At 41.6% G+C, this 18,272-nt stretch overlaps 1 protein-coding gene across 1 annotated transcript in view; it reads left to right on the forward strand.

Annotated features, from left to right (window-relative positions):
- Positions 1-18,272, forward strand: part of LOC122808160 (murinoglobulin-1-like) — a 432,577-nt gene that overhangs the window by 12,893 nt on the left and 401,412 nt on the right. Inside the window, exon 2 of the mRNA XM_044079132.1 lies at positions 10,059-10,129. Within this exon, the coding sequence (XP_043935067.1) occupies positions 10,059-10,129 (71 nt within the window). The remainder of the gene's footprint in view (positions 1-10,058; positions 10,130-18,272) is intronic.

Genomic DNA, 18,272 nt, shown 5'->3' on the forward strand with positions numbered 1-18,272 from the left:
TATCACTGTATTGTGGCATCATTCTAGGTGAAGGTAGGATACTGCTCAAGGTCAGGGTCATACCTGCCTGGGCTACATAATCAGAGAGCTCCTCAATGTCTCTTTTCATGTAGTCCAAGGAGGTACGTCTCAGGTCGTTGACACCAGCATGGACAATGACTGAGTCGTACTTTTACCTGCTGTTGAGAGACCTGAGTGATTGCGTTATGTGGCGGATTCTAGCGCCCGACAGGCAGCTTATTGTGACCTTCTCCTTACTCAGTCTGGTTAGCGGGACGTCAATGTGCCTGACTATGGAGTCACCAATGACTAGTGTGTCTGGCATTGTGTTTGGCCTTAAGGGCTGTGACTGTTTGACACTCTGACTGTGTGGTCTATGTGTTGCATGTGTTGGGTCCTGAGGTGGTAGTTGTTTGGGTGTCTGCTTTGGAGGCCTCTGCTGTTTTGGTAGATTTTTGGTCAGAGCCTCCGAGTATGTCTTTGTGTGATTATGTGTATGATTTGAAGTTGTGATGGTACTTTGTGTAACTGGGTATGTAGTGTGTGTGGTTACCTTCTCCTCCTGTCTGGTCTTGCCAGTCCTATGTTGAGATAGCCCAGCCTCCAGTTTGGCCATATAGTTGCATCTCTCGCATGTATTTGTGTTTTGTGGGAGAAGGAGAGGATTGTCTGTGTACATGAGGCAATTGTAACATTGCCTCAATATTCCCAGGTTCACCAGTTGAGCAGGAGAGGACACTAGCAACTGATCCCTCGACATGCTAGAAGTAATAGATAAAAAAAACTTACAAAAGACTCCGGGGGATGTGAGTTCTAGGCTGGTGGGGTACTATCTATAATAATAGTGCTTTATCAAGGTGCAAGTACTGTAGGAGCAAGTGCTAGGCTTTACAGATAGAGAATAGTCTACTTGGGAATCAAGTAGAGATGAAGTTTTTAGTTATAGGATACGCTGGTTAGATCGGCAGTACAGTTCGAGGAAGGTAGTTTTAAGGGAAAATTTGAAAAGTTGAATTTAGGTAGCCCGAATAGTTTAACCTTGTTTAACCGTCGCTGCTCTTGTGTGCAACAGTGGCAACTCCGCACTAAATCGCGTTAATGCGTGCTTTATAGCAGGGGGCTGGAAAAAACAGGAAATGACCCAAAATGGCCAACGAATTACTAGTTGCTGTCTCTAACCACTCCTCAGAGGACAAACAAGCAGCTCAGTACTCCCCACTCCCACTGGTGAGTAAAGAAACTACCTCTGGCCACACAAGAAAATGGAGGAACACAGGAACCAAATACAAAGCCCAGGGATCAGCAAAATCTGATCACTGGAACAACTAGCTAGGAAAGTTTAGGAAAGGAGAAGTATTTTTCTGGGGTTTTTTTTAGTTTTTTTGCAAACAGACAGAAAAAATACAGTAAATGCTTTGGTATTTGACTACATTGCTATCAAGGGCTGGTACACTTGAGTGTATTAGCCTGTTTGTTACTTTTAAGCAAAACTTTAGCCAACAAGTGCAATCAACAATTTAAGCACAGAAAAACAGGAAAATCAGGTAATAAAACAGTAATATAGGCACAAACAGTAGTCGAAAAGCTCAAAAGATCGAAAAATGCAAAATAAAATGTTTAAAAAATACTTATACTCAAGAAAGTTGCTTTTTCTGCTCTCTGCTGGCTTAGGAACTCTGCAGGGGACCACGAGGAGCTATGCCAAGTTCTCTAATGCCAGAAAAGCCCGCCAAAGCGTGCTTTATAGCAGGGGGCTGGAAAAAACAGGAAATTACCCAAAATGGCCAACGAATTACTAGTTGCTGTCTCTAACCACTCCTCAGAGGACAAACAAGCAGCTCAGTACTCCCCACTCCCACTGGTGAGTAAAGAAACTACCTCTGGCCACACAAGAAAATGGAGGAACACAGGAACCAAATACAAAGCCCAGGGATCAGCAAAATCTGATCACTGGAACAACTAGCTAGGAAAGTTTAGGAAAGGAGAAGTATTTTTTTGTTTTTTTTTAGTTTTTTTGCAAACAGACAGAAAAAATACAGTAAATGCTTTGGTATTTGACTAAATTGCTATCAAAGGCTGGTACACTTGAGTGTATTAGCCTGTTTGTTACTTTTAAGCAAAACTTTAGCCAACAAGTGCAATCAACAATTTAAGCACAGAAAAACAGGAAAATCAGGTAATAAAACAGTAATATAGGCACAAACAGTAGTCAAAAAGCTCAAAAGATCGAAAAATGCAAAATAAAATGTTTAAAAAATACTTATAATCAAGAAAGTTGCTTTTTCTGCTCTCTGCTGGCTTAGGAACTCTGCAGGGGACCACGAGGAGCTATGCCAAGTTCTCTAATGCCAGAAAAGCCCGCCAAAGCGTGCTTTATAGCAGGGGGCTGGAAAAAACAGGAAATGACCCAAAATGGCCAACGAATTACTAGTTGCTGTCTCTAACCACTCCTCTGAGGACAAACAAGCAGCTCAGTACTCCCCACTCCCACTGGTGAGTAAAGAAACTACCTCTGGCCACACAAGAAAATGGAGGAACACAGGAACCAAATACAAAGCCCAGGGATCAGCAAAATCTGATCACTGGAACAACTAGCTAGGAAAGTTTAGGAAAGGAGAAGTATTTTTTTGTTTTTTTTTTTTTAGTTTTTTTGCAAACAGACAGAAAAAATACAGTAAATGCTTTGGTATTCGACTAAATTGCTATCAAGGGCTGGTATACTTTTAAGCACAGAAAAACAGGAAAATGAGGTAATAAAACAGTAATATAGGCACAAACAGTAGTCGAAAAGCCCAAAAGATCGAAAAATGCAAAATAAAATGTTTAAAAAATACTTATAATCAAGAAAGTTGCTTTTTCTGATCTCTGCTGGCTTAGGAACTCTGCAGGGGACCACGAGGAGCTATGCCAAGTTCTCTAATGCCAGAAAAGCCTGCCAAAGCGTGCTTTATAGCAGGGGGCTGGAAAAAACAGGAAATGATGCAAAATGGCCAACGAATTACTAGTTGCTGTCTCTAACCACTCCTCAGAGGACAAACAAGCAGCTCAGTACTCCCCACTCCCACTGGTGAGTAAAGAAACTACCTCTGGCCACACAAGAAAATGGAGGAACACAGGAACCAAATACAAAGCCCAGGGATCAGCAAAATCTGATCACTGGAACAACTAGCTAGGAAAGTTTAGGAAAGGAGAAGTATTTTTTGGGGGTTTTTTTTAGTTTTTTTGCAAACAGACAGAAAAAATACAGTAAATGCTTTGGTATTCGACTAAATTGCTATCAAGGGCTGGTACACTTGAGTGTATTAGCCTGTTTGTTACTTTTAAGCAAAACTTTAGCCGACAAGTGCAATCAACAATTTAAGCACAGAAAAACAGGAAAATCAGGTAATAAAACAGTAATATAGGCACAAACAGTAGTCGAAAAGCTCAAAAGATCGAAAAATGCAAAATTAAATGTTTAAAAAATACTTATAATCAAGAAAGTTGCTTTTTCTGCTCTCTGCTGGCTTAGGAACTCTGCAGGGGACCACGAGGAGCTATGCCAAGTTCTCTAATGCCAGAAAAAGCCCGCCAAAGCGTGCTTTATAGCAGGGGGCTGGAAAACAGGAAATGACCCAAAATGGCCAACGAATTACTAGTTGCTGTCTCTAACCACTCCTCAGAGGACAAACAAGCAGCTCAGTACTCCCCACTCCCACTGGTGAGTAAAGAAACTACCTCTGGCCACACAAGAAAATGGAGGAACACAGGAACCAAATACAAAGCCCAGGGATCAGCAAAATCTGATCACTGGAACAACTAGCTAGGAAAGTTTAGGAAAGGAGAAGTATTTTTTTGGGTTTTTTTTTTAGTTTTTTTGCAAACAGACAGAAAAAATACAGTAAATGCTTTGGTGTTCGACTAAATTGTTATCAAGGGCTGGTACACTTGAGTGTATTAGCCTGTTTGTTACTTTTAAGCAAAACTTTAGCCAACAAGTGCAATCAACAATTTAAGCACAGAAAAACAGGAAAATCAGGTAATAAAACAGTAATATAGGCACAAACAGTAGTCGAAAAGCTCAAAAGATCGAAAAATGCAAAATAAAATGTTTAAAAAATACTTATAATCAAGAAAGTTGCTTTTTCTGCTCTCTGCTGGCTTAGGAACTCTGCAGGGGACCACGAGGAGCTATGCCAAGTTCTCTAATCTGCCTTATCCTTCTTCCTGTCAAGTAGGGTGAGCATTGTGATTTACCCATAGGTAAAGCAGTGAGAATGAAGAACATAGTACAGTCTTGTCAGTTATATTTACCCATAATACTAAATGTTCAGATTTCTTCACTGCTGCAGTAGCTGCATCCTCCCACTGTCCCCCTTTGTAGATAGCTGAGGTGAGACATAACATCCTTTATTATGGCTGTTATCATTTGGATGATTTTATGATAATTATTGGTTGTTGGTTGTTGGCTCAGGATAAATCTGCCTTCTTTTCTTGGAACAGTAAAATTCTGAGAATTTACCTCATTCTGGCTGCTGCTATACTGATGTTAAAATGTGAGCAAACTATCCGCAACTGGAGTGAGTGAGAGGGAAGAGAGTTAGAGCTTTGGAAAGCTGACCAGGTGCTGCTCCTTTTGCAGAGCATTACCCATAGTTTACTGCAGCATGTAGAAATTCAACCATCTGCTGTTATGGGTAAGTAGGAGTTACTCAACAGTAGTTTCCAGAACATCATCCTGTTACATATCTTCTTCAGATGCATACTGGTTCATCTGCTGTTCCTCCATACTGAGACCCATATTGACCCCTCATTTGCCAACATTACCTGCATCAGAATTACCATTATTTCCTGCTCCATGCTGTGCAACCTCAACTCCAAAACATTACTCTGTGATAAATTCTCTTCAGGTGAATCCTTCTCCACCTGCTGCTCCTCTGTCTGTAAACTCACTGGCCTATCAGGTTATGACATGGTGTGATGCAGACCTCTTTTTCTTTCATATGTCCATGTCTCTTTTTTAGTCCTCTGGGTTTTCTTCTTTATCTTTTCTCACTTCCGCTACACTTTATTTTCCAGATGGTCCAATATTTCTTGATCTAGATATTTTTTTGTTAATTTGTTGCATTAAGTAATATAGATTTTATTTGTAGCTTTTGACCATATTCTTCTGCAAGTATTTTTCTTTCTTTTAATTTCACTCTTTCTCTAATTTCTCTCTTAATGTTTCTAAATATCTTTTGTCTGAAAGTTCTGGACATTTTACATAATAGTAACAATACATAAGTATTATCCTCAACACTCCTCTTTATACCTCCTTTTTGGCCTGTCAGATTTGTGTGTGTGTGTGTGCGTGTGTGTGTGTGTGTGTGTGTGTGTGTGTGTGTGTGTGTGTGTGTGTGTGTGTGTGTGTGTGTGTGTGTGTGTGTATGTGTGTGTTTTTTTGTGGACTATGTCTTCCTTCTGCCACAATAATTTTCTTGGGTGGCGAAAGCCAGGGTACATTTTTTGGCTAGGCTTATACAGGGCCAATAGCCTAGTACCTACCTATGAACCTATAAGGGTTAACCCTCCCCCCACTTGTGTCTGACATACAATACATTATCAGGCCCATTACTAATGAATTTACTGCACACCATCAAGTCAAATGGCGTCATAAATCCTCAGATTGTGGATCTACACATCTTCTGCAACATCAGCAGAATGGTTTGGAGGAAGAGGTATATCTTGCAGAGGATACTGCTGCTGTGGAACAGACTCCCGATCCACATGAAACTAATTTTATCCCTGTCCATATTCAAACGCAACTTAGATTTATGGATGAAAAACAGAACATTTACCCAGGGAGTGGCTCCTGTACTACTAATGGACAGAAGCAGCTCCTAAATGCTTTATCTCATGCATGGGTCTCCTCTAATTATCTATGCTATGATCCTAGTTATTCTCATTAGGGGTAAGATATAATTATCAACCAAGGCATGTCTAAGACATAGCCAAGTGGAATAGGTTATTTTGAACACAAAAAGGGAAATTGGCTAGGCTTAGAATGAACTGCAAGGGCAGCTACCCTAGTAGTCACCACAAACCTACAAACAAATTAAAACTCAGTGGCTTTTTCTGCTGTAAATGTGACTTTTGTTTCATTTAAGGCGAAAGTATAACAGAATAGATGAATGTTTTTATTCGACTTCATCAGATCTAAATTTAAGTAGAAACACTATGTAAAAATCATTTATAGGAAGGAACTTGGGGCAAACCATGAAGACATGGTTTTGCAAATAGTGCTAGGTAAGGGTTGATCCAGTTAGATCCTGTTCAGATCTGTCATGTCTGGAGTGAATCTGTCTGCATTTTTGATAGAAAATGGTGGATTTAGCTGTGAGAGTAATAGGTTCATAGCTTCATAGGAGGTTACTAGGCTAAAGGCCCCAGGGCCTTTACAAGCCTAGACATATAAAAACCCCAAGTACCCTAGTTGACTTTATTTAGATGGTCATTCATTGCAGAGTGATATTATGACCAGCACCAAGTGCCCCTGTCCATGAAAGCCATAGGTGCCACCCCCCTGGATGAATTTGCGATTTCCCATCCAGTTATCGAGGTTGCACTTAAATAAGGTCATTGCGGAGCTCTACTTCACATGAAGTGGGAGCATACTCCAGAGGAGTATCACTCTTTGGGAGATATATCTGTCTCTAGTGCAAGTTCTGTTAATGTTGCAGGCCAGGTTGCGATCCCTGGAGCAAGTGAATCTTGCACCATTTGATTTGTAAATGTGCAGCATTTCCATTAGAGCAGAGTCGGAGACTGCTCTCTAGGTCAAGCACAGGTCACTTCTCAGTAACCTCTATGATACAGCGTACAGTCATAGGGCTTTCTGTCTTTCCATGTTGATCATGTCTTTGAGGTCCTGAGGTCTCTTGGTTAGAAACCTCTGGGATCTCTCCAGGTGCTGCAGGTGTCTGGTGAGGTACATACAGAAGGGAGTATTGTACTCAATCAGTGGTCTGATATGGGCCGAATACAGTGGAGTAATGACCTCCCTGGTCTTGGATGTGATGCCCTTATTTGAGATGGACAGTGTAGAAGGCTTTCCTTACTACTGTGGACACATGGTGATCAAAGTTTAAATTGCTATCAATCTGTGTTCCCAAGTCACACACCACTGTGTTTGAGCTTAGATTGCTGCTGTCTATATCATAACTACCAGGGGCTACTTCTCTCACAAAGGGGGTAATGAGGCATTTTGCTGAATTTAGTTTCAGTCCAAGGCCATGGGACCAATCGTTTGTCTGTGTCAGTCCCTTCTCTAATTTGATGATGTTGTTGGGGGACTCTCTGATTGCTCCCTGTTTACAGTCCTCTGCAAACTTAGTAAGCCACAGGCCATCAACTTTTGACTGGATTTCAGAAAAATAAATTCCAAACAGTAAAGGACCCAGTACAGAGCCTTGTAGTACACCACTGGTAAATGGTCTGCTGGTGGAGGTGGATTCTTCAAATTTAACAATATGTGTTCTATCAGTGAGCCAGTTTGCTACCCATCTAGTGATGAATGGGTTAATACCCAGCTTCGGAAAGTTTTTCAGTGATCCCTGAGTATGGAATTGTGTCAAAAACCTTTGATAAATCAAAATAGGTGGCGTGTACTGTTTCACCCTCATCCAGGGCTTTGTTGACTTTCTCATAAAAACTCACCAGGTTTAATAAGCAGGATCTACTCTTGACAAAACCAAACTGTGTTGGTTCAAGAGTTTGAAGGTTGCCTATGTCCTGGTTGATATGGTTCATTATGATTCTTTCCATGGTCTTGCAGATAAGGCTGGTCAGGCCAATGGATCTATATTTCCCAGGGTCAGTTGATGGGCCCCCTTTGTGCAAGGGGATTACTGTTGCTGTTCTCCCCTCCCCAGTAAAAAAAACAGTGGTTAGGCTGTGGCTAAAGAGACAGCTAAGTGGTTCCACTAGGTCTTTTAAATTGTTTAGTATTCAGGCTATCTTGCCTCATAGAGGCCATGCATTTGGCCTTGAAGAGCACTCAGATAACCTGTTCTTTGGAGATAAATGGCAGAAGACAGGTGTCAGGAATCCTATGGAGTATAGCTGGTGAGGATGGGGGGGGGGGGTGAAATTGTCACCATATCTGTTAGCCAGCAGGTTGGCAATTTCTTCAGGTTCCGTATGAGTGGTGCCATCCACTATAAGTTCAGCACACAGCTGGGTATTCCTATAAGTTCGGCACACAGCTGGGTATCCCTATGGGTTTGATATACATCTGGGTATTCCCATCCACTTTAAGTATGGCACACAGCTGGGTATTCCTATAAGTTTGGCACACAGCTGGGTATTTCTATAAGTTTGGCACAGCTGGGTATTCTCTTTGAAGTTTCGGACATAGCTAAAGAATGCCTTATGATTATCTTTAGCTGGGGATGCCAGTCTAGTCTTGTAACTTGCTTTAGAGGACTTTACAATGTTTCTGATTTGCTTTTTAGGCTGTGTTGGGTAGTCCTTACTTGTTGAGTGCATTTCTTCTTATTCATTGATATCACTTTATTTATTTTGTTATTTAACTTCTTTATACTTGTAGTCCACCAGGGTGGCTTGTTTTTGTGAGAGGACCCAGTTTTAGTCCTGTCAACTACTGCTGAGTCAATAATTTGCTCAAGTGCCTATATAGGGAGTTTGTGTACTTCTCCACACAGGACTTGTTGCCTATATTAGAAGGGCTTTGAAACCATTTATACCATCGCTTTGGATGTGATAGTTTGCGTTGGAGAATTTTTTTTTTCTCCTGTGGTGGTATCAGGTCTGATCTTTACTTCAAATGAGACAGATTTATGGTCTGAATTAATTAGGGGTAGTGCAGTAGCCCCCCCCCCCCCCCATGTCAATGAGTACTAGGTGTAGGAGATTTTTGTTAGGGTGCAAACTAACTTAACTGTTTCAGTGCATCTGAGTTTACAAAGTCCAGGAACATCAGTGCAGTCATGTGTGTGCTCATGTAAGCTGCCCAGTCGATGGATGAGTAGTTGAAGCCTCCCATGATCAAGGTGTTAGGCTGTATACTGAGAGATTCAAGAAAGTCCAAGTAGGTGGTGTATTTTTCCTGATTCATGATGGGGGACCTGTAACTAGCTACAGTGTGGTAGCGTGTTTTGATTATAGTTATTTGGACCTGGAGTAGCTTAAGAGAGTCATACTGTTTCACAAATCACAAGGTGTATTTGGATTTAATGAAAATGGACTCACCTCCACCTTTGGCTCTTTCATGCTGATTTTGGGGTCTGAACATGTGGAAGGCACTGTAAGTCTGCAGAGCTGGGGTATTCTCCATGGCCTTGCACTAAGTCTCAGTGTTGGCACCGATATCAGCATCTTCCAAAGTCAGCAGTGCTTCTAGGGAGCGCAGCCTATTGTTTAGGCTCTTAGAATTAAGCCACATGACCTTGAGCTTGTATCTAGCATATCTTTCTATGTCAGACATTTTGTTATTTTGACATAGCCTAAAAAAGGCTCTGTGGGGAGGCTAGTGTATTTGCTAATAGCCTAAAGCCTTGAGGAGACAGGTGAAAGCTGTGTCTGATGAAGCATCATGGTCTGTCAACCAAGTGTTCCCAAGCTGACAGATATTGGTTCCCCTTGTAGTGACACCAGATGCTCAGCTAATTGTTAAAATCAATCATTTTTGTCTGTATTGTGACATCATCCTAGGTGAAGATAGACTACTGCTTAGGGGTAGGGACATACCTGCCTGGAACACATAATCTGAACACTCTATTATGTCTCTCCTCATATATTCCAGAGAGGTCCATCTTAAGTCATTCACTCCAACATGTACTACAACAGAGTCATAACAGTAATTGCTGCTGAGTGCCTTAGTGTATGTGTGACTTGGCAAATCCTGGCAACTGACAGTCAGCTGACCGTGACCTTTTCCTTGTCCAGCCTTGTGAGCGAGACATCTGTGTGTCTCATTACTGAGTCGCCTATGACTAGGAGATTTGGTTTAGAAGTGTTTTGCCTTTGGATCTTGATTGCTGAGACACTATTATATGTGTTGTTATGTGTACTGGTAGATTCTGTTCATGTACCAGTATGTGAGAGCTGTCTGCCTTTAGGAGGTCTTGAGTCTTTTGGTAAGCTCTTGGTAAGTACCTCTGTATATGTGGATTTATGTGTCTGGAATTTATCTTGTGGAAGAGGAGAGGTATATGAGCTGACAACCTTTTTGATGTCTTGTTTATTGTTATGTGAGAGGACTGATTCAAGTTTCATGGTATAGTGGTATCTCTCTCATACTGTATTTGTTTGCTTTAGTAGCAGGTGGTTATCAGTATACATGAAGCAATTGCTATATTGCCTCAGGATGACCATGTAAATCAGGATGCCTGGAGAAATGTGAGTAAACTGGCTGTTCATAGTAGCAGGTAATTCCTGGCTTGTGGGAGGGCAAAAGATTGGCTATTGCTCTGGGATTAGCAAGGATACTTAAAATTATATAGGATTAGCATGGAAAGTGGGGCAAAGCTTGACAGTACTTAGCTGAGCTGCCTGCAGTGCAACAGTGTACAACTGAGTTGCCCAAAAAGCAGCAGGGAAGCCAGAGAGGGTTTCACTGAGTGGCGTTCAGGAGAAAAGATGTGATTCTAGGTGTTTGCATCTATACAAGCCACTGCTAACCTCTGTTGTGTGGTGCACAGCTACACCAGACTCTGAGCAGCTCTGCCAAATTGAGCATAAAACCTTACAAACACAGTGCTTAAATACAAGCAAATTTAAACAGTTCTTGCACAATCTACCAATAGAAAGCCATTCATAGAGCCTTTATTGTAGCAGTATCCAGCACAGATTAGTGCTGAACTACTCACTTCTGCCGCAAGGGTGCGGAGGCCCTCTTAATGTAGGATAGGTGGTTTTAGTGCTCAAGTGATGCCAAACAATCTAGGTTCAGCAAGTCTGAATCTAGTCTATGCTATTTAAGGCAGTTATACAATTGGAGAATAAATCAGTCACAGCAGCAAAAATAGTATAAAATGAAGCAACAGTTCACTGAAGTACAGTACACAAGTGCAAAAAAAACAGGCTTAAATTCTATTTATTTTCTGATGATTTCAGTAGATACCTTGAATTCTCTTAGATGCAATTCAGATCTTTGGCTAAGAATGCCAAACTCTGAGCAGCTCTGCCAAACTGCTAACAAATATATCCAAAAGAGCTCATGAATGTCTTGAAGTAGTGTTGAGGAATGTTTGTACCAGTGTTCAGCTGACAGCTTGACTGTATTGTCTTCTGTATTAATATGGCCTTGTAACAGCTCTCCTGATTGGTGGTCTCATCTCCTGCTTCCAGCTATCTTTTCTGTAATATGCCTGGCTTTGCTTTGTATAAACTGGTAAGAATACCTCCAGGACCATGCAAGATATGTTTCCATTGTGATAGTCTGATTGGGCATCAGAAATGTACAGCATTGCTGTGACTGGATAAGATTAATTGAGGATCATTCATCAGGGTTTGGTTGTAGGTTGAAGGCCCTCTGATTTATAGATTTTGACTGTAGATAGGTCAGGGTAAAGCCTCCCTCATTATCATGTTGCTCCCTGATAGATGTACTTCACCCGCACTTTGATAGGAAAACAATCCAGTGGGACACATGCTATACAGTGAATGGAATGGGATTAAAAACATTTTCTCTGTTTACATCTTACTATCCATAGCCATAATAAACAGCATCCAGTTTCTCAGTGTTTGTATTTTTTTTTGGTTTAGTATCTTCCCATATATCTTTAGCTGCCATAACAGAATGCTTGTTAATCCATACACCTAAATACTTCATCTTATCATGTCCTAATACGTTGGCCTATTGCTAATTTTTTTAGGTGTGTAAATAGTTTACCTCTATAAATGTTGTTTTACCTCCATTCATTTTATATCTTAAAAATACTTGAAATTGTCTAAAATGTTTCAACTAATATCATCAGCAATCTCACTTTTTTTGATTACCATGCCACTTATATCATTGACTTTGTGAGTCATTTATTTTCTTTGCCACTTGAGAGAAATATAAAGTAATTAAAGGGAAATAGGACAACCCTGCATTTTTCTTCTCCACAAATACAATTTGTCAGAGATGAACCCATCCACCTTAATCTCTTCCATCTAACTCTTCATAAATGCCCCTAATTACCCCTGTTATTCTAGTAGGGAATGTAAATGTTCCCATTGCTCTGCTCATAATGTCCCTAACTAACTCAAGTGCTTTCTGTGCTTTAAGACCCACCAACAGTAGCAATATTTCTTACATTCTATGTCTGTCTGGATCATCCACAAAGCCACATTGATCCATATCTATTAATTTTGTCAGCACCTTTACTATTCACTTAACTAGTGAAGAGATAAACACTTTATGATCATGGTTTAAATTAAAACATGTTCATATGGACTACATGAAAAGAGACATAGAGGAGCTCTCTGATCATGTAGCCCAGGCTGGTATGACTCTGATCTTGAGCAGCATCTTACCCTCACCTAGAATGATGCCACAGTACAAAGACAAAATGATCGATTTTAACAATTGGCTAAAATTTTGGTGTCATTCAAAGGGGATCCAGTGTCTGTCAGCCTGGGGTGACATGCTCGACAGGCCATGTTGCTTTGCTAGGGACGGCTTGCACCTGTCACCACTGAGCTTTCAGATATTGGCAAAGGCTCTTGCCACCCCCATAGTGCCTTTTTTAGGCAAGGCTCAAAAGTCAAACCCACCCCCATAGACAGCACAAGGAACAAGAAACTAAGGGTAATGCTGCTTAACGCCAGAAGTCTTAACCTCAAGATGCACGCACTCGAAGCTCTCCTCAGTATGGAGAACATCGATATCTGTGCAGTGACAGAAACCTGGTTCAAGACTCCAGAGAGCACCCCAGCACTACCAGGCTATACCTCATATCATGCTTTTCGGCCCCAAAACCCGGAACAACCACAAAAGGATGGGGAGTTTCCATATTTATCAAGGATATCCACACCTCCAGGTTAGTGGCATTGCACGAAGTATCGGAGACCATCCATGTGCAACTAACAGTGGGCAAGACTGCTTTTCAGTTTATAGCATCCTACAGACCACCATCTCAAAGTCAGGAATCCCACTCTGCTTTCCTGAAAACATTGGAGAACATGAAGATCTCTCCGAACACCATTATATTGGGTGACTTCAACTACCCAAACATTGACTGGGAGCACTACTCAAGCCCCAGCACCCTAGCCCAAAGGTTCCTGGAAATTATAAACTCAAATGCTATGGAACAACTAGTCACCACTCCCACAAGAGGGGACAACATACTAGACCTGATCATTACCAACATGGGGACTCTATGCTCCACACCAGAAGTATATCCCTCATTGGTAAGATCAGACCATAAATTAATTTCACTGGATGTCCACATCCCGACCCCACCCTCAGCCCAGAAAACCACAGTGAAAAACTTCTGAAAAGCAAACTTCTCACATCTCAAAACTAAAGTGGAATCCTTCAAGGCCCCAGGGCCAGTGGAAACTATGGCCCAAACTGCAGAATCCTATATAAACGCATTCTACGGACATCTCCAGGAATGCATGGATCATGGTATCCCAAACAAAACCAAGACCCAATCATCCAAAGGCAGGCGTCCAGTCTGATGGACCCCTGCCATAAATAAACTGTACAACAGAAGGAGGAAGCTACTACATGATAGAGCAAAATCCCTAATAGGGAAGGCATCTCTGATCAGTACTAGCAAAAAATTACGATCCCTTATAAAATCCTCCAAGGTCAGCTTCGAGAAAAAAATTGCACAGGACACCAAAGACAATCATAAGGCTTTTTTCAGTTATGTTAGGAACCTGGGATGCAACTCCCAGACTTGTTCTGAGTTGATTCTAAACAACAAAAAATACACTGAACCCATAGACATCGCCAATATCCTGGCAGACAGGTTCAGTGCAAACTTCTCCACCCCCCCCCAAAAGAGCAAGTATCTATCCTGACAGATGGCTGCCTCCCAAATATCTCTGATGCTCAGGTGAAGGCTGCCCTCTCCAAAGCAAAAAACACTGCTTCCATGGGATCAGATGGCGTCCCAGGTTGCGTCCTACATGAACTCCAAGAGGAACTAATTCCTCAAATAAAACAGCTATACAATCTCAGCCTCACTACAGGATATGTGCCCACAGAATGGCGTACAGCAACAGTGGTCCCACTCCACAAAGGTGGAGCCTCTATGGACCCTGGAAACTATCACCCCATAAGCCTGACTAGCTTAGTCTGCAAGGCTATGGAGAGGATCATCATGGAGCTCATAAACAAAGACATTGGGGACCTACAGACACTAGATCCTACCCAGTTCGGCTTTGTCAAGGGCAGATCCTGCCTTTTGAACCTGGTTGACTTCTTCGAAACAGTCACCAAAGCCATAGATGAAGGGAAGGTAGTCCACACAGCCTATCTGGACCTAGCAAAGGCATTTGACACAATACCCCACTCAGGCATCATAGATAAGCTATCCAGCTTAAATATAAACCCCTATATCACAAGATGGGTCGCAAACTGGCTCAAAGACAGAACCCACAGAGTGAGACTTGCTGGAGCCATGTCAGACTCGAAACCGGTCACAAGTGGCATCCCACAGGGTTCTGTCCTGGGACCACTCTTGTTCGGTATATACTTATCCGAGGTACAGGCAAACGTGGGAGGACTATGGCTCACCAAGTTCGCAGACGACTGCAAACTGGGTGCCATAATCGACTCTCCAGCTGACACAAACATCCTTCAAAAAGGTCTCACAGGGACAGATAACTGGTGCCAGCACCATGGTTTAAAGCTAAATGCCACAAAATGTATAGTCATATCCTTTGGCAAAAACAATGTGCCCACAAATTACCACATAGGCGGAAACCCATTGAGTACAGACAAAGTTATTAGGGACCTGGGGACCCAAGTTGATAGCAATCTCTCCTTTGAAAACCACATTGCCAGAGTGGTTAGAAAGACCTTCTACATAGCCCACATCATCACGAAGGGTTTCACATCTAGATCAAGAGAGGTAATCATGCCCCTTTATTCATCCCTCATCAGGCCCGACGGCGTCCTCGAAATATCGCAAAGTGGCCGGAACCCCTCTGGACGGGAAAGCGTAGGGCCGCGGAAGTCCCGATGAGAGCGGATCCGCCCCTCCACGGCCGGGGGGAGTACCGCGGGGCCGGGCGGGATCGGAGCGAGGTCCCCCTGGCGGCTCTGAGAGCACGCGGGACACGGCCCTGCCAGGCAGCCTCCAGGAGATCTGGAGAAGACGAGGACCGTGGTATATATATAAACACTGAAATCACATCAGTGGAGGAAGGGTAAAATTCTACGCCGCTCTGTGTAGCGATCCCACAAAACAAATGCCAGCATCCTATGTCGAATTAGCAGATTGAGTAAACAATCCTACTAATTAAATGTTCAGTGTAATGAACATAAGATCAAACACATGGAACCCATACACACAAAAACACATCTTCACAAACACCCGCACCCCCCCCCCACACACACACACACACATATATATATATATATATATATATATATCTGCTGTATATCTATCTATATATATATATATATATATATATATATATATATATATACATATATATATATATATATATATAAAATGTCTCTCTGTCTCTGTGTGTATATATATATATATATATATATATATATATATATATATATATATAGATATAAAGATATATATGTATATAAAGATATATGTATAGACGTAGTCCATATAAACGAATGGACACAAAATCAAAGTCCGTAATGTCCCCATCAAAATGTCAAATAAATGGATCATCAACAGGTACTGCACATGTTCTGAGGATTAACCCTGGAGCAGACGACAACAAAAACAAGTGTTTTTACAGTGGGAAAACCTCCATGCACCCCCACACCCCCTGCTAATTATATATACTAACTACTTACTCTGAGATTGCATAAAATCTGGGGAAAGGGAACATTCCCCCATTTGGGGATTGTTGATCAACCATATTTTTTGGTCAACCAAATTTTATAGACCAAACAGACGTCAATCATGTGTCTGTTCAAGCAAAACTAAGAAACACATACATCTATCTATATTTATCAATCTATACACACACACACACACACACACACACACACACACACACACACACACACACACACACACACACACACACACACACACACACACACACACACATGCACACACACACACACACATACACACACACACACACACACACATATATATATATATATATATATATATATATACACACTTCTATAGAGGTTGATACAGATATATATATGTATATATATCTATATAGGTAGATATATTTTTAGATAGATAAATATAGTTATACACACGCATACATACACACATATACTTGTCATCATTACAAGGGACTGACTGGGGCAGTCCACCCAACATTTATTCCAGTAAGACCTATAGGTTCATATGTTCATAGGATGATATTGGCACGGAGGCCCTTATAAGCCTAGCCAAAAGCTTTGCCCATGTTCCCATAAAGTCAGCACCTGTTTCCTCTGTCCAGCAGGGACACAGGTGGGAACCCTGGGGTTTATTTCCAGGTTCCTCTTAAAGAGGGCTAGAGAGGTACTCTGCTTAACATGGAGAGGGAGTCTATTCCACAGATGGGTGAGTCTCTAGGATACAACTCTATCCCACCAACAAGTTCTGTTAATGTTGCAGATCAGGTTGAGGCCTTGTGTGCAGGTTGCCTGAATGGATTTTGACTTATGTTATCATGTTGTATGCCAGACACAGGTCACCTCTGAGTAGTCTGTATGAGACTGACTAGAGGGTCAGGGCTTTTAGCCTATCTGTATAAGACAGGTGTTTGACACCCTGGATTTTTCTGGTCAGGAACCTATGTGGTCTCACCTCCTACTGCATGTGTTTGGCAAGGTACATGCCGAAGGGGGCATTGTACTCGATAATGATTCTGATAAAGGATGAGTACAGGGATTTTATGACCTCCTTGTTTCTGGATGAAATACCATTACTTATGAGGTGGGCTATGTAGAAAGCCTTCAGTACAACAGAAGCAACATTGTGGTCAAAAGTCAGCTTGCGTCTCAGATTATACCATGGTTATAGATGTACACATGCATCATTTTAGATTTGCAATGCCGTTTGCAAGATCAGCAGAGCATTATATATCTTTGCAGGAAGTAATCTTGCCATAGCTGCATTACACATCTTTTGAAAATCAAGTTTAATAAAAAGCTGATTTTACTAGAAATGTGTATAAGGTTTAAGAATTCACAGTGCAATGAACACATTAAGGGATTGACAGTTCTTGTGTGTTTTGGGATTGGGTGGGATACCAGACACTGTGTGTTAATGAGGTTTTCTATAAACTCCTGGAGGCCATTTTCTACAGCTAGATGAGTCACAGACTGTCAGACCTTAACCGTATTGTAATGGCTATAGACATTCAACATTTGAACCCCTGATGAGTCAGGTACATATGCACTAGTTGTAGCTTCAGGTACTTGTTTGTTCATATGCCTCACTGAGCAGGGCTAGGAGACAGTACCCAAGCCATGGCATTTTGACTGTCTGACTAATCTAAAGTTCATCATTCTCACTGCAGCAGTGATAGTTACTTGCATATTATAACTTACTAAGTTGCTCTTCCTGGTTGTGTTGTGCCCCGTAGTCATGCCTAAAAGTGAGCCATAAAACAGTGGTGTCAGGTTCATTATGGTATTATAATAAGGAGAGGATCTGTACTCTGGGAGCTCCCATTGGTGGGAGCTGAGCCACATCACTTTTTAGGGGTGGGGAAAGGTGTTGTAGAGGCAACACGATTGCTTGCACCATGGTGAGCTCCCTTAATGCTAGTGTTTTTCATACCAGGAAATGATATTTTTTCTGCACATTGATATACTACTCTGTTCTATATGATGAACAACATATTAGCTGGGAAGTGAGACTGCAGTGCTTACAAGTACATCATCTTCATCTGACTGTACCCAGCTGGAATCCTGTAAGTTACCCCTTTGATACCAGCCTGCATACTGATGGCATCATATCCGTGAATCACATATGAGGGGTAAGTGATTATTTGATTCTGTGCACTCTGTGCATGGATTACTGTGACTGTACAGTGGGATACGGCCTTGTACAAGGTCCTGCCCCCTAGTATACCTTTCTTTAGGAATCACATAGAGCTTTGGTATGCCATTCTACAGTGTGATAGCTCTTTTCCAGGGT

This window comes from Protopterus annectens, chromosome 8.part0 (genome assembly GCF_019279795.1).
Source record: "Protopterus annectens isolate FY-2018-M chromosome 8.part0, PAN1.0, whole genome shotgun sequence".
Lineage (NCBI taxonomy): Eukaryota > Metazoa > Chordata > Ceratodontiformes > Protopteridae > Protopterus > Protopterus annectens.